This window comes from Eulemur rufifrons, chromosome 7 (assembly GCF_041146395.1).
Source record: "Eulemur rufifrons isolate Redbay chromosome 7, OSU_ERuf_1, whole genome shotgun sequence".
Taxonomy (NCBI): domain Eukaryota; kingdom Metazoa; phylum Chordata; class Mammalia; order Primates; family Lemuridae; genus Eulemur; species Eulemur rufifrons.
In genome coordinates, this window is record NC_090989.1 from 67498061 (window position 1) to 67524336 (window position 26276).

The 26276-nt window shown below is 36.4% G+C and overlaps 1 protein-coding gene across 1 annotated transcript in view; it reads right to left on the bottom strand.

Moving 5' to 3' along the window:
* Positions 1 to 26276, bottom strand: part of SNX4 (sorting nexin 4) — a 58409-nt gene that overhangs the window by 16809 nt on the left and 15324 nt on the right. The window contains exons 4-8 of the mRNA XM_069472716.1: positions 26122 to 26271; positions 25606 to 25653; positions 17524 to 17579; positions 9321 to 9393; positions 1233 to 1294 (exon numbers count right to left, since the gene is read on the bottom strand). Coding sequence (XP_069328817.1) covers positions 1233 to 1294; positions 9321 to 9393; positions 17524 to 17579; positions 25606 to 25653; positions 26122 to 26271 — 389 coding nt within the window. The remainder of the gene's footprint in view (positions 1 to 1232; positions 1295 to 9320; positions 9394 to 17523; positions 17580 to 25605; positions 25654 to 26121; positions 26272 to 26276) is intronic.

A 26276-nucleotide genomic window follows, 5' to 3' on the forward strand; every position in this document is an offset into this window, starting at 1 on the left:
GACCATCTGTACAATGAGAAACCACTCTTCACCATATGACTGGTAAAAATAAGTTTGCTAATACAGCGTTTGGGCAAGGGTGTGAGGAAACAGGTATTAACACTTTGCTAGTGGGAATTTAACATCTTCGGAAGAGGGTAATATGGTTTCTATCAAAACTATAACTATCCTTGGACTCAGTAATTCCACTTTGAGAATTTTATCCTACACATATACTCATATATGTGTGAAATGACATGAATATATATTACAGCATTGAATGCAATTACAAAAGACTGGAAATAATTACTGAGACTGGTTAGATGAATTATGATACTTCTGTTCAATAAAACCCAATACAGTTATATTTGCTGATAACATTATATCTTGGAGAGTAGTTCTTTAAGTGAAAAAAGCAAGCTAAAGCAAATGAACAAAGCAATGCATACAACATGCTTCTTTTTTGTGCTAAAAAATGGAAAAATGCATTTGTTTGTATGCTAATATATTATGTTTATAGTGCTACATTTCACTAGAAGGATATACTAGAAACTAAGAAAGTGATATTAGTTGTCTAAGAGCAGGAGACTTGGGTGGTTGGCCAACAGGGGCAAGGCGACTTTTCATTGTATAGCTTTTGTTCCTTTTGAATTTTGTTCTATTTGAATGTACTAACTTTTCAAAAATGTAAAATGAACCATATTTTTAAATTAATTCAATCAAAAATTTATAATGGAACATTTGCAAGAACATTTTTCTTATAAAAAGATTTGGATAATAACTTTAAAACATCACAGCCAAAATAATGAACACATGAAAATTCACAAAAGAAAATTATTTAAAAATAATCAAAATATGGAAGTTATATACACAAATATTCTAATTATCATTAAAATTATCCCAAGACTGAAAAAACTCATCTTGCAAAAGTCTTTATAAATTATAAAACAACAAAAAGAAATAAGAGAAAGAGAAAATGACTAATTCTATAAGACAGTAATTTCCAATGGAATCTTCTTAGGCATTCTGCTTCAATCAGAGTAGTTTCATTTTATCTGCTCAATATATGGAATTTCCTCACTGTTTTTTTTTTAAAGGAAGGCTTTAAAATGAAAAGCAGATACGTGAAAGCAGGAAAACCACTACTATGGGACATCATTTAAAAAAAATAAATTTCCAAGAATTACTGCTTTTAGGCAAAGAGCTAATTGGAACCAACTGTTGTTTATTTTAAAAGTTTGTATAACGCTTACCTGAAGACTCGCCCATAATTCCCATGCACTTTATAAACACCATAGAGTCTATCTGCTACTCTCTGAAATAAACATTTAACAGAAATTGCTGTTAGGTCAAAATTATACACACGTTACTTTAAAAAATTTCCATCCTCATCAAAACAAACAAACAAACAAACAAACAAAAAGAAACAAGATAAACAAAACAACACAAAAATGCCTAGTACAATAAACTTGGAAAATATGTAAAAGAAAAAAAAGTTAATCTCCAAAAACCCCATCCCTCCCAAAAAAACAAAACTAGTGCTCTTACCATATTTATTATATCTTATGCTTCCATACTTCTTTTTATGCATAGTTAATTACTGTTTTAAAATTTCCTATAGCAAGGGTATGTTTATCTAGCAGATTAATTATTACCTTTAATAAATATGTTTAAATAGTTGCATCAAATTCCACTGAGTAGTGTATAAAATACACAAGCATTCCTTGTTGGATAACTTTGTTGGATATTTAGTTATTCCTAATTTTTTAGTATTATAATGTGATAAGCATATCTAAGAGTAAGGCTCCTTCCTTCAGATTGATTATTTATGTAAAGCCCCCAAATTGGAATTTACAAAGGGAAGGAATACAAACATTTTCATTTCTATTGATATATAGTTTTACATTTAAATGCTGCATATATGCAATATACTTCTATGCTACTTGTCAAGAGATAACTCTTCCTAACCAACAAACATATTAAATATTTTAATAACAACAGAATTACCATTTAGATCATTGTGTACTGCCAAGCCATTCACACAAATTTTACAAAAGTTACAACAAAATACCACATATGGTAATTAATTTGCTTTACTTTCCTCCAAAGTATTATGGATATGAACTGGAAGACCAAAAGCTAATCCCACATAAGACCCTAAAAAAAATTTCCGGTATACAGTTTCTAAATGTAAGCTCTGAGGATAAATTACCTCCCTGATTCCTCAAACGTAAGTAACTTGAGGAATTAGGTATTAACCCTATAATGAATCTTAACCCTTTCAAGACTTCAGCTTAAAGTTAAAGAATCATCTCTGTAAATACCTGAACAGGTCTAAGAGGATCATAAAATGTTTTCCATCTAGCCTTGGCCTGCTCTGAAGGAACACATATCCACTAGTCTAGGGGTCAGCACACTACAGGCCTGCTGCCTGTTTTTGTAAATAAAGTCTTACTGGAGGCCGGACGCAGTGGCTCACGCCTGTTATCCTGGCACTCTGAGAGGCCGAGGCGGAAGGATCACTCGAGGTCAGGAGTTCGAGACCAGCCTGAGCAAGAGCGAGATCCCGTCTCTACTAAAAATACAAAGAAATGATCTGGACGGCTAAAATTATATATATAGAAAAAAATTAGCTGGGCATGGTGGCGCATGCCTGTAGTCCCAGCTACTCGGGAGGCTGAGGCAGAAGGATTGCTTAAGTCCAGGAGTTTGAAGTTGCTGTGAGCTTGACGCCACGACACTCTAGCCCGTGCAACAGAGCGAGACTTTGTCTCAAAAAGAAAAAGGCTTACTGGAGCACTGTCATGCTCATTCACGTTAGTATTGTCTATCTGTCACAGCAGAGCTGAAGAGATGTGACAGGGACCACAGAGGCAACAAAGCTGGACCATTTACTATCTAGCCTTCAGAAAAAGTTTGCCGGACCCTGCACTGGACTCAGCTTTAGGACAAAGCTCATAGCCCTATTTCTGCTTGAAACTCTTCAGGGTTATCCCCAGATCTCTAAACTAATTTCTCTAGGATGTCATTTCTCAATTATTTTTTCAGCATTCTATAGAGTGTTAAATTTTAAGTGGTTCCATCATCAAGTTAGTTTGGAAACCACTGAGCTATTATAATAAAGTTTAACAGGCTTTTTTTTCTATAGACTTTTTGAGAGATGGGGGTCTTGCAATGTTGTCCAGGCTGGCCTCAGACTCCTAGGCTCAAGCAATCCTCCTGCCTCAGCCTCCTGAGTACCTAGGACTATAGGTAAGCATAACCATGCCCAGCTTTCTACAGTACTTTTTTGACCTTTTACACCACATATGAATCATGAGTGTTCAAGGGAAAGATATGGTTTGCAGTAGGGAACATCTTACAGTGCTAGCATTCCAAAAAATACATGATAGAAAATATCATTCTAGACCACTAACTTTTCTAGATCCCAGTACTTTTAGATATCAAACCTCCTTCCTATAAGCATGGGAGAGAGAATGAGAACTTGTTAAATAATCACTTAACAACAGAAACCAGAAGCAATGTGAGTACACAATGCAGATCCAACACATTCAAAGAAAAATTTTATGAATCCCAGATACTAAAAAGTTTGTTTCTTTAAAGTATATTGCTCCTGGCAGCTGGTAAAAAAAAAAAAAAAAAAAAGGAGGAGCTTTTATCATAGCAATTAGAGCTCTGGAAAATATATTGGTCCACCGGGTATAACCAAAAGAAGCAAGAGTCCTCATACACCAAAGAGCTGAGCAACTGCGTATGTGTACTCTACTCTACTCATGAACTAGGCAACCAAGAGACATTCAGCAGTTACTACTAGACCCACAATGTTTCTGGTATAACCTCTTCACAGATGGAAATAAACTGTTCCAACCAACTAAAACATGAAATGAATGTATCTAGATTATCAGGCTGTGAGAAAGACAATCAAGCTAAGAAAAACTATAAATTATAAAGCAAAAATTATCATTTCTAAAGAAAAGGAAAGGAAAAAAAATGTCAGAGAAATAAAGCATGAATGATTAAAACCTGAGACCAGACTGATTAAATGGCTGTTGGTAATCAACAATACTGGGGCCAGGGAAAAGGGGATATACCTAATGTTTAGTTCAAACTGCTAATCGATTTCATTTCTGTTGACAAGTGTTTCTTTTTGAAAATTCATCATCAGACAATTGACACGAGAGGACTGACACCTAGCAAATTCTATGAAAATAGAAGAAATGTGGCAGCCTCATCCAGTTATCCTTCCCAGCTCCGAATCACGGAAATAAGAGTGTCTTTTCTATCCTCACTGAAGTAGTAGAGGATTAAATGCTGAGACGGACAAAGTTCTATGACATGCTATGAGATGATGTTATTTTAAAAATTGAGACACACATAAACTTTTTTTCTTAATTCTCCTGAGAAGTCAAAGATTATGAGATTCAAGACACCTAATACTTTCTGCCAAATGGTTTCCAAAGGAGCTATATATAATGCTTTATACTGCCACCATCACTAAACATTTCACAAACACTAGGTAGCATCATCTTGTAAAAGTGACTACATCTTTATCAAGTGTTTTTTCTAAAAAGAAAAGAAAAACAAAGTAAAATATAAAAGTGACTACAAATGAAATGCTAAATGTATCTCAAAGATTGTAGTTTGCATTTTTAGAATATTAGCAGTTAAACATCCCACCCACCCTTGTAAATTTGATTTCCCATTGAGAAACAGCATAGCATAGTAGGAAACAAGAGATTTGGAGACAGACAAATATGAGTTCATATTCTATGTCCTTTTTACATCAGGGTTTGACTTTGGAGAATTTATTAGACCACTCCACGCCTCACTATTATATCTGTCTTTTGAAGATATGGAAATGACCTTCATCACATGACTTTGTGAGGATTAAATAATGTTTCTAAAGTTAAGGGCAACAGGCAGGGTGGCTCAATGAATATCAGTTCTCTTCTTCCTCACCCTACTTGAATTCCCATCCTTTGTCAATGTATCATTTGTAGGTGGTTAAGAGCATGGGCTATGGAAGTCAGGTTTAAGGTTTAAATTCTGGCTCCAAGTATCTATTTATTTTGTGTTACTGGGCAAATTACTTAACTTCATTTGCATCTGTTTCCTAATTTGTAAAATGGGGACAGTAACAGTACCTACCTTCAAAGGGCTACTGTGGGAATTAAGTAAGAAAAGTATGATATGCTTGAGTAGCATGCATGATACACAGTGGTAATGAATGTTAGAGATCAGTATAACTTTCCATTTGTTTTAGCTCACTAAACATAAATAATCTCATCTGAGTCTCATAACTCTGTGAGTAAAGCACCCATTAATATAACAAAAATGTATTCAGTACCTACTATGTGTGAGACAGATATTATTCTCATTTTCCAGCAAAGAAAACAAACTCTGAAAGGCTACTGGATTTGTCTGAAGGACCCAGTAAATGGCAGAGACAAGTCCCAAACTCAGCTCTTGTTAGTCTAAGGCCACCTGCCCTTTCTGGTTGCTCTGTTTCGACTTCTTAAATATTTAACTCCTTAACCCATCTGTAACTTACTAATATATTGTGTCTTTTCTAGTTTCAAAAGAATTCTTGACAGAAAAGATAGTCAAATAATTCTATATACGCTTCATCTGTTAACAATTCGTCGTGTCTCCGACAGTGTCCAGGCCTCCTCCTAGTCTTGACACTCTGGATGTTGTGCACAGATCCTTCCTGTGGCGCTTTCTGTGGTGTTGGCAGGCGTCAGTCAGTGTGGGGCTTTACCTTTCCATTTTTACTTCACATCACTCCTGTTACTGCCCATGACTAACTAAATAGCCTCTCATCCAATTTCACAGGGTTTTAAAGCATAAGCTAATCTGAAATCATCATGTGTTTTTCACTGGCATTTCTCTCATTTAGAGTCAGAATTTCAATGGGACTCACAGATCAAGTGTTGCATTTCCTTTGAAGACCTCAAGCTGTCTTCTACGTCAATAAAGTTTCTGAAGCCTGTTTTCAAAAAGTTTAGGATAAACAAGTGTAGTACCCAGAATTCTCTTACTTGGCTATTACAAAGTCTTTGATAACAAGGTCATTTTTTTAGAAAATTTATCTATCTATTTCCCCACAACAGCAGTGGCAAAAGGGTCACCTTCTTTAAAGTACTTGTCACGTATACATTACCAACCAGTTCCCTCTGGTTGGTTACAATTAAATTCAAGAAACAATTTATTTTTTTTCCAGATCTTTTTAAACATAAAACTGTGATCATACACATTTATACAATAAATGTTTAAGTGAGTGCCTACTATGTGTCAGGCACTATTGCAGGGCTTTAGAAGTAAGAAAACAAAGCACTCGCTCTTGTGGAACTCACACATACTAGCGGGTGAGGTAATTAACAAGTAAGTACATAATACAATGTCAGAGAGTATTGCTACAAAGACAATAGCAATAATGGGAAGTGACAGAAAATGATAAACAATGACACCTTATTTTATGTAAGATGCCCAGGAAAGATCTCTCTGAAGAGGCACTTGAGCCAAAAACTGAAGGATAAGCAAGAACATGCCAAGAGAGGATTTCGAAGGTGAGGAGTGAGTGTAAAAATGGTACAGGCATGGGAAAGAGCAAATAAAAGCCCTAGGGCAGAAAGAAGTTTGGCATGGTTGAGAATAGTTAGAAGGATAATAGAGCTAAAGTGGAGTGGGCACAGAGTAAAAAAGAATATAAAAATAGCGTGTGAGAGAATCTGTTTAAAATTTTCTTTAACATGATGGTTTTGTCATAATCTTTAAAGGTAATTTAAGTAATAATTACATTTTAAAATATACTTTCAGCACAAAAGCAGACATAATCACTACCATGCCTTGTTTTGTGATAGCTTTCTTTACAAAAGCAATCACCCATCTCTTCTCTCAGTCTGAGTATAGCACAGTCTCACAATGATGACAATGACTTTTTCTCTATTTCTTTTCTTTTTTATTTTTATTCAAATAGAGACAGGGTCTCACTATGTTGCCCAGCCTGGACTCAAACTCCTGGGCTCAAGTGATCCTACTGGCTCAGCCTCCCAGGCAGCTGGGTACAGGTGTCTGCCACCACATCGGGTTCTTCCTCCTTTAGACCCCTTAGATCTCACTTAAATTTATTCCCTTTGCTTCATGGATTTTCTGAGTGTTTAACTGTATACTTTGTTTAATTCTCCACTCCACGTCTGAGATTCCTGAAAAATCTCAGGTATTTCTGTTTTGTCCCTCCTTCTAAGCATGAAAGACTATTTGATAATCTCTCAATATTTTCGGTTAGTCATGTAACTGCTTAATATTAATAATTTACCTCTGTCTACTCTCGACTCCTCAACTATTACCTTCCTGCTAAATGAAGCATTCTACAGTGTTCCTCTTCCCTTTGGTTGAAGGCCTTTAAGGAGGGACACAGCTTTCATAATCAGCCAGAGGTCTAAGTTAGACAGATTCTCCAACTGCTCTGGCACAGAAGACAAAGCAGTGTGAACTGCTCTTCCAGCATTCTGGGGTGTCTCTGTCCCCCATCCCCACTTTCCACAGAACTGTTGCTTAATTTATCTGGGTAATTTCAAGGCAACCACAGGCCTAGAAATTTTACCTCATTAAACCATAGCTCTTTCCAATACCCAGATCTTGACTCTAGCCTAATAATTCTCACAGGTGCCTTTGCTTTTCCTACAAAGTATTATATCTCATAATTTATTTAAGCAGCCAAATAATATTCTGAACAGTAAAACTGGAGATTGGGCCAATATGAGGATCTTCAGAAGGATTTTCTACCTTTATTCTATTCTTCTATACTATTAAGGAAATCTTTTTTTTTTTTTTTTTTGAGATAGAGTCTCGCTCTGTTGCCCGGGCTAGAGTGAGTGCCATGGCGTCAGCCTAGCTCACAGCAACCTCAAACTCCTGGGCTTAAGCGATCCTACTGCCTCAGCCTCCCGAGTAGCTGGGACTACAGGCATGCGCCACCATGCCCGGCTAATTTTTTCTATATATATTTTTAGTTGTCCATATAATTTCTTTCTATTTTTAGTAGAGACGGGGTCTCGCTCTTGCTCAGGCTGGTCTCGAACTCCTGACCTTGAGCTATCCACCCGCCTCGGCCTCCCAGAGTGCTAGGATTACAGGCGTGAGCCACCATGCCCGGCCTAAGGAAATCTTTAAACACACAAAAATATACAGACCAGAAGGATATATCTCCATTTCCCAACACCCAGATTCAACAGTTGTTATATGGCCAATCTAGTTTCATCTACAATTGCCCCCATTTTCTTTTTTTCTTTTTTTTTTTTTTTTTGAGACAGAGTCTCGCTCTGTTGCCCAGGCTAGAGTGAGTGCCGTGGCGTCAGCCTAGCTCACAGCAACCTCAAACTCCTGGGCTCAAGCGATCCTCCTGCCTCAGCCTCCCGAGTAGCTGGGACTACAGGCATGCGCCACCATGCCCGGCTAATTTTTTCTATATATATATATTTAGTTGTCCATATAATTTCTTTCTATTTTTAGTAGAGACGGGGTCTCGCTCTTGCTCAGGCTGGTCTCGAACTCCTGACCTTGAGCGATCCACCCGCCTCGGCCTCCCAGAGTACTAGGATTACAGGCGTGAGCCACCGCGCCCGGCCTGAATTGCCCCCATTTTTATTCCTTACCAGCGGACTCTTTTATTAAAGCAAATCCCAGACAACATATTTCATTTCAAGAGAATTCCAATCAGCATAAAATGTGATCTTGGGTTTGGTAACTCAGTCTCTTTCGAAGTCTTTAGCACAGGCAAGTTTAAGGTTCCCTCTATGTTACCCCAAAAGACCAAAGTGGGTTACCAACATTTCCCAGGTACATTAATTTACTGAAAAGTACTTTTCTCCATGTCTATATGGCCAAGTACAATGATTATTCCTTAATTTCTAGTTCATTTTTCATGGCAGACTATTGCCCCAAGTTAATTTAGTAGAATTTAAGAGCACAGACACAAGATAGCCTAACATCCATAAACTATTTCACAGACCTTAAAAAAAAATTGAAAGAATAAGATATTATATGTAGATATAAAATCCTACACTTATTTACATTTCAACACTGAAATGGCTGGCCTTGTGGTAAGACAACTGTGCCATTACAAACCAGGGAAAACAATATGCTAAAATTCTTCAAGTGTTTATGACAGAAAATATTTCACTTTTTAAAAAAAAATACAGTTTGGATGATGAACATACTAAATTTGAATGTAAAAATCAATTATTCACATAGATACCACCCATTACTTAAACACGTATGATTAAATGAGAAGCACTTCCTTATAAATGTGTGTCAAAAAGCTCTTGGGAAACACTTACAGCTCTGACTCGAAGAAGATGGGAGATGACAGACTGTAGTTCATCACTGTAGTGTTTTAGTTCAGTAAATCTCCTGAAACAGGAAATAAAACATCATTTCTCTCATGAAAACAAGCAGTTAAAAACTCAAAGACAAAACAGTCCTTCCTGAGAATAATAAAACTGATTCTATTTAACCATATGCTGGCCTTAAACATTTATATACCAATATAAATTTTAAAAATTCTAAAATAAGATACTTTCTTTTGCTATCTTAAAAGCCAAAATGTTGTACTTCATAATGTACATCCTGGGGCAGAGGTAGAGAAAATAATCTGTTGGTATAAAAAATTACTTTGGGAAAAAAAAAAACCGAAAAAATTTATGGTACTAAAAAATCATACGGTACAACCGTAAACTCACAGTGTAACCTCAATCTTAATTCTGCTCAGTAATCTTTATTTCCTTAATCAATTAACTGCCATTCTCCATGAAGACCAAAAACTTCTAATACAACACCTGGTGCTCTCCAAACAACCAATCTTCATAAATAAAACAGAAGTCATCACACGGGAGTAACCTCCACCTTCACCTCCTGCCAAGTAATTTGCAAACTTCCCCATATCTACATTGTTTCTTCTCTCCCTCTAGGATTTCTTCACATCCAGCTACACCCCATATTTCTATTTCCTAACTCCCTCTCTCTACAAGCTTCTTCTAACTAGCATACCAATTAACTCAGGTCTCTCTTAGATTAACACACACACACTCCCTTGACAACACACCTCACTATTAACACCCTCTCAATACCCACTCCTCTTATAGCCAAGCTTTCCCAAGCCATCATCTCCCTAACAGTAATCACTGCTTCCATTCCCATTGACTACGTGGTCTATCAGAATCTAGCTTCTGCCTCCAGCACTGTATTATATGTATACAGTGGAAAAATATTCCTGACAAAGTCATCAACTATTTTCATGTTGCTAAAAGCCAATGATACATTTTAGTTCTCCTCTTACTTGATCTTCCTGGCAATGTAAGAGCTGACATCACCCTGCTAAAAAATGTGTTCCCTTGCCAGTGTCATTTTCTCATGGTACTCTCTGGTCACTGCTGAAGTTTCTTTGGCAGTACTTCCTTCACCCATCTCTTAAATCTCCCAACTGTGGTGCACAAAGAATTCTGAAATGTTTGTTAAAAACACTACTGAGGGTATCTCAGTAGGAGAGGAGTGTGAATTACCACAACAACTATATACAGAGGCCCTAATGGGCTCAGGAATCTGAATTTATATTTATAATAACAAGCTCACCCATAGGATGCTGGCAATCCTCAGGTTATACTTCGAAAACACCCTAAAAGTGTTGGCATTCTTCAGGGTTCAGGGCTAAATCCTTAGCCATCTTCCAATCAATCTTTCAGTCTACACTCTTTATGTGACTTATTCACAAAGTTTCACAATTATGATCTATATGCTGCTGAATTCCAAATTTCTACCATCAGCCCAAATCTCTCTTCTAAACTCCACTTCTAAACTATGAAGCTAACTGATTTAGCAGACATTGGCACTTGCTTTTATATCCAAAGCTCAACCTACCTTCCACTACCCCTCAAAATCTGTTTCCCCTGTGCTCCCTAGCACTCTAAAGAATGAAATCTGAGTGCCATCTGTATTTCCTTCTCCTCTCCTTCACCCCATATACTCTACTAATCACCTAGTCTATTGATTCTACCTTCTAAATATCGCCCAAATCCATTCACTCTTCTCTGGCATCTGCCAATGCCCTACATTCAGATTAGGATCATTACTTCTCACCTGGAATTCTCATAGTGTCCTCCTGACTAGTCTCCTGCCCACTCCTACACCACTCTAATCTACTGTCCACTCTGCTTTGATGATCTTCCTAAAGTCCAAATCTACATCACACCCTTGCTTTTAAGCAGGTTTCTTTCTGCTGCAAAGGTTATCCACTGATCCTGAGTCAAAGTCCAAACTACTAAATGTGGCTTACAAAACTTTTCACAGACCCCATATATGCAATAACAGTGGTTCATCTAAATAAAGACGCAGCTACCAAAGTTGAGGGCATCAAATCATTAGATAAAATACTTAACTTCTACCACTCTTTTTCCTCTAAAGGCAGTATTTTTCACCTAAGAAAATAATTCAGGGATAAAAGGGCTGGCAAGATTGGCTTGCAATTAAGTGAAGTGCACACCCATGTTTGATCATCGTTTTTATATCCTACATGGAAGGTAGTAAAAGTACTCTTCAATTTTGCTTGCATTTTTAGGATAAAACTCTGGAGGAATACAAATCTAAGAAGTAATAAGGTCTTAACCTCTGGGGAGACGGAAGGGTAATGGATAGATAGAGACAGGAGTGGGACTTTTCATTGTACAGCTTTTCTGTATCTATCAATCTACATATATATCTGGTTAACCATGAGAATATATTACCTAGTTAAAGATTTTTATTTAAGTACGATTAAATTTTTAAAAATATATATTACTTCAGGTAACTATGAGCTGCTTTCTTTATGAAGAGCCAACCAGAATCAAGCTGGCACAATTTTCCCTTAGAAGTTAAGATTTGAATTTGAGTTTCAAGAGGCAAATAGTTCCTTAAACTCTATCTATCTATCCTTGATCAGATTTTCTTGTATTGGGGGCCAGGAGCCAGAAATTCTACAAGACTAGGTCTTCTGGAGCTTCTCCAACTTGATGAGATCCCCTAAGGACCTTTCTTTTCCAGCTTTCTAACTATGGAGCTGGCATGACTATAAAATTCTTAGTTGTCATATATGTTTATGAAAAAGTTATAAGAACATAAATAGTAAACCTTAGAACACTTAAATAAGGCAAACCAGAGGTTTCTGGAGTTGAAGAGATCCTGACATCTTTGGTCATAGAAAGTATAAAGCACACTATAATTTTCTATCTGACTAACAGAGGGGTACTATCTCTTCTGAAAGGCTGGGGGGTAGGGGGTGGTGACAACACAGAAAGCATTCCCAGGTGATCACATCACCAAGACATCAGGGCTGAAAGATTCTGAACACCTAGCTGACAAGGACAAAATGTACATCTTCGGAAAAAATCAGTTACTAGGAAATCAGAAGACCTAAAGGTGAAGTCTGAAAAATCCATCAGGCTCTAGATAATAATGTGTATTTAAGAAATGAAGGAATGAATTTTCTTTGCCTAAGTCAAAATCTAGTAACGTCTGCATATTAAAATGAGGAATTCAGGCCAGGCACAGTGGCTCACGCCTGTAATCCTAGCACTCTGGGAGGCTGAGGCAGGAGGATCACCTGAGCTCAGGAGTTTGAGACCAGCCTGAGCAAAAGCAAGACCATGTCTCTACTAAAAATAGAAAAATGAGCCAGGTGTCCTGGTGTGCACCTGTAGTCCCAGCTACTCGGGGGGCTGAAGCAGGAGGATCACTTGACGATGCCACTGCACTCCAGCCAGGGCACCAGAGCAAGACTCTTGTCTCCAAAAAAAAAAAAAAGAGGCATCCTACCCTAAATAATTACATGTTTTCTTAAAGAGAGATTAAATATAAAAACCACATATAAACACAAAAGGAGAGTTTAAAAAGACCCTCCAGACTAGGGAGATGAGGTTATAAAACTTCCCTCCCAGAATACTAAATATCAAAAATTCCTATGAAGCATGAAAAAATAAACATGCAAATGCAGATTCTGACAAGACTGTAAGTTTGAGGTTGTCTATATCTAATATATCCCATGGCCTCAACCAATTTTATTTTCTATTCTCCTAAAAACATTCCTATTACCACTATAGACTTTATGTTTCCCTTAATTCTTCATATTCTACTTTTACTTACTTTTAGTATTTTCACTAAGCCTGGACAGGTTCCTCTCCTAATCAAATCTCATCAATTATTCAAGACTCATGTGAAAATAATCTCTATCAAGGCTTTTTCTAAATGCCTCTCTCCAATTTGAAAGTCCAATGGCACGAACAGTTTGAGATCTGTTATCTATTTCATATGGCTTTCATATTTTCATATGGCTTTCATATTTTCATATGGCTGTAGTTTTCTCTACCCTGCTACACTGAAAGTATTTTAAGCCATACAGATTCTCTTATGCTTCTTTACAACTTGTACAACCATTACCTAAGATAAAGTCTTGAAAGAAAAGAAACAATGAATTCTGGTATTCTGAGTGATGATTAGAAATAATAAATGTATCAGTCCACTCCCCACCCTCCTCTTCTTTCAGTGGCTACATTTCCAGTTCTTGCCTCCCTGCCTATGAGAGTTAATATTGTGTACCGTGAGCTCCCTGAAATAAATTTATTATGTATACAACTTCTCTCTATCCATACATCCTGACCTCAAACTCAGCATAAGAAAGGTATATATGAGCGGCCAAGGTGGCTCATGCCTGTAATCCTAGCACTTTGGGAGGCCAAAGTGGGAAGACTGCTTGACGCCAGGAGCTCGAGACTAGCCAGGTCAACAGAGAAAAACCTGTTCTCTACAAAATATTTAAAAAAAAAAACAAGAAGAAGAAGGTTATATAACCTGATAGTTTGGAAACTCAAGGAATAACCCACGCAAATCATAATCTTAACAATCTGTGTGGCCTACCTTTCTTTTAAAAGAAGAAAACTATGATTTTATACGTGAATTAACTAAAGTCACATGGATTTTTTTTTTTTTGCCAAGAAAAACTGGCAACTAAAGCCCCAGTAGATGAAACTTCTACTGTGTAAGGCAGCACAGCACATGAGTGATTTGTATTGTTTATGTCTACTAGAAACAGATTTAAAAATAACTATGTAAATAATGTTAGATAAACTGGTCAGTTTACCACCTACATATTGTCTTACTAGGTAGTTTATTTGCAACTACAATATAAGGAGCTCAATAAATGGAGATAAACCCTGGGCACATCTCTTTTAAGAAAAATATATAGTTAATGCAATATAAAAAGCATTTATAGGTCAGGCATGGTGGCTCATGCTTATAATCCTAGCACTCTGGGAGGCCAAGGCGGGAGGATTACTTGAGCTCAGGAGTTCAAGACCAGCTTGAGCAAAAGTGAGACCCCGTCTCTACTAAAAATACAAAAAATTAGCAGGGCATGGTGACGCATGCCTGTAGTCCCAGCTACTCAGGAGGCTGAGGCAGGAGGATTGCCTGAGCCCAGGATTTTGAGGTTGCTGTGAGCTAGGCTAATGCCATGGGACTCTAGCCCAGGCAACAGAGTGAGACTCTGTCTCAAAAAAAGAAAAAAAAAAAAAAAAAAAAAAAAGAATCTGTTATTACAAGCCAGCCGCGGTGGCTCACGCCTGTAATCCTAGCACTCTGGGAGGCCGAGGCAGGAGGATTGTTTGAGCTCAGGAGTTCGAGACCAGCCTGAGCAAGAGTGAGACCCCGTCTCTACTAAAAATAGAAAGAAATTAACTGGACAACTAAAAATATATAGGAAAAATTAGCCGGGCATGGTGGCGCATGCCTGTAGTCCCAGCTACTCGGGAGGCTGAGGCTGAAGGATTGATTGAGCCCAGGAGTTTGAGGTTGTCGTGGGCTAGGCTAATGCTACGGCACTCTAGCCCTGGCAACAGAGTAAGACTGTCTCAAAAAAAAAAAAAGAATCTGGCCGGGCGCAGTGGCTCACGCCGGTAATCCTAGCACTCTGGGAGGCCGAGGCGGGTGGATCGCTCGAGGTCAGGAGTTCGAGACCAGCCTGAGCAAGAGTGAGACCCCGTCTCTACTAAAAATAGAAAGAAATTATATGGACAACTAAAATATATATATACGAAAAATTAGCCGGGCATGGTGGTACATGCCTGTAGTCCCAGCTACTCGGGAGGCTGAGGCAGGAGGATCGCTTGAGCCCAGGAGTTTGAGGTTGCTGTGAGCTAGGCTGACGCCACGGCACTCACTCTAGCCCGGGCAACAGAGTGAGACTCTGTCTCAAAAAAAATAAAATAAATAAAAAAAAAAAAAAAAAAAAGAATCTGTTATAATAATGAACAATGTACACAATTCTCTTATCTAGAATACATGATAAGCAAATTCTATTACCAAATATACACTTTAATAAGAACATAAGGGCAAAAAACTGCCTTGGTAATATTATTGGTCATATCACATTTAAAATTCTACATACAACATGGATAGTAAATAAAATGCAGCTATTCAGAAAAACCTGATTAGGTCAGAAAAGGGAAGAAAAACATTCAATTGACAAAATATTTTTCATTAAGGTGAAAAATATTCAATAGAAAATGCTGAAAAAATGTTAATACTAAAGTATTAATAAAAATAGTACCTACATCATTCTCTAATGAATGAACAGCCACCAAGGTCATGAACTTAGCTTATTAAGTTTTCTGCTTTGTAAAGTTGTTTTTTTTGTGTGAGAGTGACTTACAATTTTAGTTCTTAATTTAGAGAACACCTCTTATAGACCATGCATATTATAACAACACAAAAACCGCAATGGAACTTTTGATTTATATTAAGTGAAAGAAGCTAATCTGAAAGGCTATATACTGCATGATATGACATTCTGGAAAAAAAAAAAAAAACTATGAAGACAGTAAAAAGATCAATGGTTGCCAGGGGTTAGGGAAAGAGAGGGATGAACAGGTGGAGCACAGAGGATTTTTAGGACAGTAAAACTCTCCTGTATGATATACTATAATGGTGGATACATGTCATTATCCATTTGTCCAAACCCATAGAATGTCCCACATCAAGAGTGAACCCTAAGGTGAACAATGGACTTTGGGTAATAATGCTGTGTCAATCTGGGTTTATCAGCTGTAACAAATACAGCACTCTGGTGTGGGATGTTGATAGTGGGGAGGGCTGTGTGCGTGGGGAGACAGGGTATATGGGAACGCTGTGCTTTTGTACTTTCTGCTCTATTTTGCAAAAACTGCTAAACCTAAAATTACTCTAAAAAATAAAATATATTTAAAAAAAGATTTAAAAACTTCAATGGTTACCATCACAACTTCCTAACTGCCAAAATTTAAAAATATTCATTTATATTCAAAATTTACAGTAAAAATCAGAGGCATTATTGTTAATATGTTACAGTTTATAAAGTCAGGCATGATAGGTCACCAAAATATGCAAACTTGGCCTTTGATGAGAATTTACACTACACAGGAGTTAATGGTGAAGGACTCACTAAAGAAATTCTAACAGACCTCGTAAATTTGGTCTCTCAAAACAGAAAAGCCTCATTTGCTTAAGCACTTATCCAACTGAAAAACTCTTGTAGCTGAACCAACTTACCAGGTAAAGATCCATATGATGAACAGCCTGAATTATTCACCAAATTTAGAGACTGAGCAAAATCAAAATCTTAAATACCTAGGTCCCATCCTAAGGAAAGTCATTTCTGAATACACTGGCTTCCGCTGACATAGAAATACTCTCACAAACATCAGCTGACATTAACAAAGTCAAGTACCTGCCATATAAATATATTTCCATGAAACTATTATGCTAGTATGCATTTATCTTTTCTTTTAAGACAGAGTCTCACTCCAGAGTCTCACTCCATTGCTCCAGATAGACTACCGTGGCGTCAATCTAGCTCACAGGAACCTCAAACTCCTGGGATCAAGCGATCCTCCTGCCTCAGCCTCCCGAGTAGCTAGACTATAGACACATGCCACCATGCCCACCTAATTTTTTCTATTTTTAGTAGAGACAGGGTATCACTCTTGCTTGGGCTGGTCTTGAACTCCTGACCTCCAGTGATCCTCCTACCTCCCAGAGTGCTAGGATATAGCATGAGCCACCACACATGGCCCATATGCATTTACCTATCAAGTTTTCTTGGTATACAGCATAGACAAATTATTAAATATATATAACTTTATCTTGAACTCTGCATATTTAACAAGCAAAGTGATAAAAGAAAAAACTATATAAAATCAAAATTACTTTTCTCATTTTTCTGATATCTTCAACATTTAATAAATTCTCCTAGAAAAAAGCAATGCTTTAAATTTCTAAAACTTCAGTTACTTACAACTTTAAATCCAATTAAGTTACCAAATTTCAAGATCAGTTTTAGACTTTAAAAGTATTTCACTAAATGTGAATTACTATTTTAAATATTTAGCAAATAAAGTGCATACATTCAGAAATGAAAAATTAAATAGATTGAGAAGCATCATTCAAAACAACATTGTAACTGTTATTAAAACAAAACCTTACTTGTCTGGGTTTTTCACTCTGAATGTTGCATTAAGCGCTTTTAACCTGGAGTCTGCCTGGAAAAAATAATTTGTTCACTTAATACAATTACATTTCAGGGTATAAAATTCAAACAATTTTACTTTCCCTTTAGAATTACGATGCTCAAGTATAGTTTTCTTCATATTAATTGTTATAAACACATTAAACATGCCTAAAAAAACAGCTTAGTAGTTATTTTTGAAAAGTCTACAAAAACATATTATAAATTAGACTGAATACACGGCATTTGACAATACTAAAGTAAAACAACTGTAAACACCATACTAACAGGCATATAGGTCTACATTATTAGAATTCAAAATAGGTCATTTGAAAAAAGTAGTTTACCTTTTCTCTGAGCCAAAAAAAGCAATGATCTATATGTATATATAAACTAAATAAAAACTACTGCTTTAGGGCCTATGCACTACTGAGGGTAGTTCTCAGATGGAATCCAAAGCAAACGTATGTTGGTTGTTTTCACTTCCATAATCTTTATTTTAGAAAAAAAAAGAAGAAGAAATATGGAAATACATATACTAAAGTAATACTGTACTAAATAAAACAAGCTAGATAACATCAATTATTTCTAGTTAGCAGAAAATGTACAAGACAACACAACTTTTTACCTATCTTTACTTATTCCTAGATAATTGCTCTCAAAGGAGGGACAGAGGGATAGACACTAAATCATAATAAGTAATAATTGCATGAAATATATACTTAACGTATCCAAATCCTACCCTAAATTCTCATTTTTTTAAAAAAGAAGACTACCAAGTAACTTTTCTAACCAAGATCCAAGAACTACAGGGCTCATAAAAGATAGCTCAATCAGGAATCAATTTCAAAATGTGGTTTGGCTTACAAAATCCCAATCAGCTTGAAAATTTTACATTATTCTAGCTTCTGACCCATAATTACAAATACTGTCAGCTAATAAAACAAACAAACACAACAAAAACATTACCAGGGCTTCCCAGATTACTTGTTTAAGAAAATAAAAACAAACGTTAATAAATGCTACTCCACACACCCAACCTCCTATACCTACAGACCAAAAAGAGATTCAAAGAACTTTCTAAAGAATATCTTTAAAAGCTTAATTTATCACTGATTTCAGGGAATTATCTCATTTCTAAAATCAGTATTTCACCAATTCTTGATCTTTCTTGCATCTCAAGGACAAATGAGCTAATACATGTTGAAGTACTTACAAAATAAAAGCACCTACGAATTTAAGGCATATATTAAAAATCACTTAACACCAAAGGATCTCATAAGTGTTAATAACTTTAGTCACATGCAAGTGTGCTTCTTTTTAAATATACTTTTTTTTTGGAGACAGAGTCTTGCTTTGTCATCCCTGCTAGAGTGCAGTGACATCATCATAGCTCACTGCAACCCTAAACTCCTGGGCTCAAGTGATCCTCCTGCCTCAGCCTTCTGAGTACCTGGGACTACCGGTGTGCAACACTACACCCAGCTAATCTTTCTATTTTTTATAGAGACTGGGTCTCGCTCTTGCTCAGGCTGGTCTCCAGCTCTTGGCCTCAAGCAGTCTTCCCATCTCGGCCTCCCAGAGTGGTAGGATTACAGGAGTGAGCCACTGCACCTGGCCATAAAATGTGTTTATTTACATGAGGATGAAATTACATGAAAACCATGAGAAGAAAACTTTCATTTGTATCTTTTCTTGAATCTCACACTTTTTAATACCACCAATTAATTTTTTAGTTTTTAACATCTTTAACTTACCAATTTAGAAGTCATTAAATATAAAAGATCATCACCCTAACCTTTGCTTACCACACATTGTGCCAGATCAGATCCAAAACCACACCCAACTCTCAAGATCCCATATAAGCGAAGCTGCCTAAAATGTCACCAAACCAGAAACTTCTCCCATAAGCTAGACCTCTGAAAACCTACCAGGACTGTTCCAAATCTGACAGGTTACCATCCACCTAGTCAGATACCCCATTCAACATCTAAAGATGCCCCTTAATCCTGCAGTCCCCAACCCCCAGGCCTCGGACTGGTACAGGCCCACGCAGCAGGTGGTGAGCAGTGGGCAAGCAAGCAAAGCTTCATCTGTACTTACAGCAGGTCCCTATAACTGGCATCATCACATAAGCTCCACCTCCTGTCAGTTCAGCAGCAGCATTAGATTCTCATAGCAGCTTGAACCCTATTGTAAACTGCGTATTCGAGGGATCTAGGTTGTGCATTCCTTATGAAAAGCTAATGCCTAATGATCTAAGGTAGTGATGCTAGCACTGGGGAGTGGCTGCAAATACAGATTATCATTAGCAGAGAGGTTTCACTGCAGAGACCATCATAAATCCTATCAGTGAGTGGCAAGTGACGATGATAACAGAAATAAAGTGCACAATAAACGTAATGTGCTTGAATCATCCCCAAACCACACCCCTCGCCTCCACCATAGGTGGAAAAATTGTCTTCCATGAAACCAGTCCCTGGTGCCAAAAAGGTTGGGGACCACTGTCTTAATTCATCATTGCTTCACACTACCCTATTTCTTTTAAAACAGCATTATCTGAAATCATCTGGTTTACTTGATTCTTGGCTGCCCATTAAGAATATAGGAGCCATAAAAAAGCACAATGAGAATGGTGGCCCCTGGAGTTCTATGAAGGCTGCTGTGGCAACACTTTTATCTGCTTTGTCTAGGGCCTCTCTCTCTCAAGGAACATTCCTCTCTCTTGGTCCACTATCCCTCTTTCTTGGCATCCACAGCAGGTTTATCATTCATGTCTCAGCTCAAACATTATCTCTTCAAGGAAGGGTAATCATGTGGCCTGGTTTGCCCAGCACAGTTCTGCTTTATGGCTGTTGTCCTAGTCTTATTATTAATAGTGCCCTTTTTCCTCTCAAAAGAATTCTCATTTGGACAATAAACTTTATGGTCACCCAACTCAAAGTAATTCCTAAAAAATAATCCCTGCTATTCTTAACAATGATGATGCTTTATTTCCTTTATACCACTTATCACTATTTTAAAGTATCTTTTTTATTTAGATGCTAATTTAATTTCTCTAACCACTAAATATAAGCCCACAAGAACATGCAACTTATGAGTATTTGCAGCTCATTCACTACCATATCCATAACACTTAGAAGAGAACCTCACACTCTGTAGGGACCCAGCATTTGGAATCTCCATCGTTCTCTCAGAGTTCCTGTGCAATAAAGAGATTAGTAGAGATCCTAGGGGCCTAGACCTTGGCTCTGGAGGTCCCTGCTTCAAAGAACAGACACAGTTCCAGATTCTTTTGAATCAGCCTAAATTCATTTAAGGTTTGGGTATTTGGAATGATGTTTACTTTCATGACTGAGTTAACTAAGTTAAAACATTACTTTATACTAAAGCAACTAGTTTATAAGTTCGTTACTTTAGGATAAACACTTTGCTCTCCTTTCAGACTGAATTAAGTAACATGAGTATTTACATAAATATTCAAAAAAAGAAGGAATGCCAGTAATCAACAATGATTAATTGGTTATTCATGCTTATGTTAAATAGAACACTAATAAAAAGAAACTAAATTTGGAATTACCTTGCTGGTGTAGTAATCACTCTAAAAAGATGTAAGAAAATATTAACCTAGTAGGCCAAAATTATAGATTAAAGGTGTCTGAACAAAGGAAAATCAAAGTAAGCTGACAACATTTCAATTTGAGAACTATAATCCAAGATCAAATATTCTTACAAAATATGAAATATGAATTTTTCAGATGGGCACAGTGGCACACACCTGTAGTCCCAGCTACTCAGGAAGCTGAGAAGGGAGGATCACTTGAGCCTAGGAGTTTGAGTCCAGCCTGGGCAATACAGTGAGAACCTATCTCCAAAAAAAAAATTTGGTCTGATTCAGAATGATCTCATTTTCACAGAAATATAGCTTTCAACACTTCCTTTACCAATCATCTTTGCCTATATTAATTTACATAATTAATAAGCAAAAAGAGAGGTAACATGAGGCAGTAATTAGGAAGAGCTTTGAGTTAAACAGGTGTAGACTTGGATTCGGCCTCCATCACTTATAATTATGTGACCTTGGGTAAGTCACTTTCTAGAGCTCCTTGTCTAAAAAAAAAAATGGGAATATCGACTAACTTCAAAGGTACTGAGGCAATATACAGCAAAATAAAACACAGTATAATTATAGTATAGTGCTTAGCATATAGTAAGCATGTATGATGATGATTATTCAGGTAAGAAACTTACTGCTTTATATTCTAAAAAAGTCTTTTTATTTTTAACCATTTTTAACAATATTTCTCAAATTATCTTCCTAAAAGTTTTCTCTATCATCTTAGGGCAGTATTTGTCAACTTTCAGACTAGTAGGAATCAGTATGTCTGGGATGAATTCAGGATTCTGAACAAATGATGCCAACAATTGAGATGCATTCGGTCCACTGATCACACACTAAATTAGGAGAACACAATAAGCGTAATTCCACTCTTTCTTGAGGTCTATAGCTAACCACTATAAACAACAAATAATGAACCCATCTGAAATACAGTGAAGCCCTAGGGGCTACACAGGTGTGTGTGGAGATTTGGCCTCAAGCCAAATGCACCTGTACTGCAGTGTCTCTCATACCATTGCTACCTCCTTTGTTACTATCAGGCTCAGTTGTCAATTGTCACTACTGTCACAGCATACCTGTCTCCAGTAGTACTCACTTTTGGATCTTTTAAATTTTCTACTTAATATGTAAGAGAGTCAAGTTTGTCCAAATAACTATAATAAAACTCTGTGGGTCTTATGTGAGCATACCAAAGTATTTCTGTAAGTATAGCAGTAAGGCACGTTACATTCATTTGAACATCTCAGAAGTCAGTTTTATTTAAATCCCAGCTTTCAACTGTGATCAGGTTAGTTTTAACTGCCAAATACATGATCTCCAGATAAGTGAAATGTGACACTATATATAAATATATACATATTTTTTTATATATATGTGCATGTGGACAACCTCATGTTTGTATGTATGTGTGCTTGTACGTATGTATGTGAAGTTGTCCAAAAGGGTCCCATTTCCTTGATGGAAGGAAGGACTTAAAACAAGAAACAGCCACAACAAAATAAGGGATATATATAGAGAGACACATGGGTTTCTGAAATCTCTCCATTTACTTTTATTTCTGGTCCACTTCATTAAAGTCTGATGTTTTGATTAATACCGTACATTATGCATTACCTTTCAAATACTTTATAAAAGTGAAACCCCAAGTTTTTACCATCAGGCTACCCAAATACAAAACATTTTATCTAAACACTTAAATAGCACCTACATGTTAGATTGAAGGCGCTCTATGAACAACATATTCTATTAGGTCATTAAATATGAAATGTCTGATTTTGAATCAAAAGGTTAGTTTATTACATCTCAAACAAGAAGCAGTATAATTAATCAAAGTACATGCCTAAACTATCAACACAGTTTTACCATCTTAATGGTAGCTTGTTTATGCCACCAGTGAAGAAGCCTAGAGAGCAAGTGGTGATGAAATCTCCAAAGACGTTTTCCACAGCTTGTTGAGAATTGAACATTTTTCCTTGGAAGAAGTGGTCCAAAGCCTGGAAGAAGTGGCAGTCAGTTGGTGCAAGGTCTGGGGAATACGGAGGACGACAGAGAGTTTCCAAGTTCAGCTTCTGTAATTTGAGCAGTGCTCTGTTTTGTGACATGTGGTCTTGCAAGAGGATTGGCCTGTCTCTACTGACCAATCTCGGCTGATTAATCGCAAGCATCCTCATCACTGTATCAAATTGGCTGCAGTAGACATCCGCTGTAATTGATTGACCAGGTTTCATGAAGCTGTAGTGGAAATACCAGTGCTAGACCACCAATCAGACATCATTATCTTTTTTTGATGAATATTTGGTTTTGGACTGTGTTTTGGCACTTCATTTTTATTCTAACCATTGTGCCAAACACTTGCGATTGTCAAAAAGAATCCATTTTTCATCAGATGTAACAATATGGTGTAGAAATGGTTCTTCATGTGGTGACAGCAAAGAAAGGCAAGCTTCGAGACGATTTCTCTTCTGATGCTCATTTAATTCATGTGGTACCCATCTATCCAGCTTCTTTACCTTGCCCATTTGTTTCAAATGGTCCAATATTGGAATAGTAATGTCAAACCTTGCTGCTAATTCATGCATAGGTTGAGATGGATTTGCTTCCACTATGGCTTTCAGCGCATCATTATCCACCTTGGTCTCAGGCCACCCATGTAGCTTATTTTCAAGATTAAAATCACCAGAATGGAACTTCTCAAACCATCGACATACTGTGCATTCATTAGCCACATCCTTCCCAAACACTTTGCTGCTATTTCAAGCTGTCTGCGCTACATTGGTTCCATGACAGAACTCATATTCAAAAATAACACAAATTTTAGACTTATCCATGGTTTCACAAAAATTGCTCTAAAAAAAAATTTGAAAGATAATCACAAGCCAAAACATGAGTTTGAAAGAATGGGGATGTACCTTCACAATAAAAAAAAAAAAAAAGAAAAAAAAGAGAGAAAGAAATGTCAAAATGAAATGTCAAGAGACATCAACTGTCAAACTTAGTACTTAAGGAAATCGGACACTCCATACTCAATAACCTAATATGATGGAGAATCTCAAGCATTCTCAGGGTCACCAAAGTTATGGCCAAAACTGGGTTGAAGGACAAACAACTGATAACTTGTGACTAAACTAATGACTGAATCAATGACTAAAAAGTTTTTTATTTTCTATTATATAAACAGAATTCACCAGAACAATTATATTTTAGTTTTATCTTGTTCTTATTATTTGCTTCTAACATATCTTGAACTATTTCTCAGAAAATCCTATCAAAATATAAATCATTTTTATAAAATTTCAAGTTATTTCAACCCTATCCCCAAACTAAAATTCCACCATTCCCGAGTGCCATAAAGCAACGAAATGCAGTTGAGAAAATTTTAATTTTTTCATGTATAGCTCGCAAAAAATTATTTATAAATTAGAATGAGTTTATGACAGAATTAGTTACTTTATTAAATTTTCTTTGCAGAAAAAAATTTTCTCTTTCTAGTTTACTTTGTGCTAAATTTCAAATACCTATACACCAATGCATAAAGCTCTAGCAGGTGTTTCTTAAATTACTGTAAAGATGTTTTGTTCTTCTTGTCTAGATATATTAAACCTTTAGCACTGTATTATCATATGAATGATTTATCAATTGATATTACATTTGTCTACTTATCTATTCAGTTTACACCGGAGATGAAAACTTTAAAAAGTTTGCAATAATCTGTGTCGTATTTCTTTTAGGAAAGATAGGGACAGCAGGGTAGAGTTAGGCTAGCCAGCTCACCACCACCATGCTGTTCAATTTTCAGATAAAAATCTCATTACCAAACCCTAATTCCAAAGACTAAATTTAAAAAGCTGTACAAAAACTAAATAAGCCAGTATCACTAACAGATGAAACAAACTATTTCAAAATGACTCCTGTGCCCATTTCAAACTGGCCACCATGTCTCAATAGACAGAATAAGCATAACCAAAGGCATTTCAGTCTACTAAGGCTGGCAAACCCAAGCTTGACTCTTTAGAAGTGTTCTTCATATCTGATACAGAGTGAGCAATTGTCAGGCAGGGATATGAGTGGAAAGGTCAGGTCAGAAGGAAGAAAAAAAGATGCAAAGTATAATATGAGTACACTGTGGAAAAAATCAACAGCTAGTATTTAAATTACTGCTTCAAAATGCTCTTTCCCAGTAGAATAAATTAATAAATTTGCTTGTTATAGTCTCACTAGTAACTAAAAGTGAATTACAGTCTATTAACCAAGCTAAAATTTCAATTACACATATTAAAAGTTAAATGCAGTGTTTCTTTGAAAACCTCACTAATGACATTAGATGCGAAGCCAATTTTCAACATTCACTCATTCAGTAAATGCCAAGTACCCACTAAGTGCATGGCACCATGCTGGGCACTAGAAAGGAGCATGGCGAATTATTTCACACAAATATTCTTACCTTCATCTGAAACCCAGTTTCATTCACGGTCTCCTTCCAGTTACCTTCCTAAAAATTGAAGTTAATTTTAGAAATCATTATCGTAAAGCAAAATAATCCATAAAGAATATTCCAAGTTAAATAAATTATATACCTATCATTCGGTTCTTATTTCAGGGGAGATGGGAGAGAAAGGTTAAAAAAAATTCTTTTCACTTCAAAATTAAACATACACTCCAGATTCCAAAAGATTACTAAAAAATGGACCCAAGATTTTACAGAATTGGGTTTCAAAAAACTGAAGACTAATTCTGACATCATTTAAGTGATACCAAAATTTACTGTCTTTAGTATTTTTTTAAGTATAAATATGTTAATGAGAAGAGTGATATAATCCAATAATTTGAAATCAGGACAAAAAATACAATAAATTGAATATAAATTAACAAAAAAATCCTTAAGATAAGCATTCTACAGTTAAAAAAAAAAACCCAAGTCAAATGAATATTTTAAAAAGACTGAATAAAAGAAAAATACCTGTGTTAAAAACAAATAGAAGATTTTATCTCTACACAGGATGGGATGTGAAGCAATCCTCAATAGAAAGTTTTCTAAACCAATCCGTCGTCTCTCCACAAAATCCGGATCCATGTTGTCAGCAGACAGTTTATGCCAAACAAATTCTGCCTAGG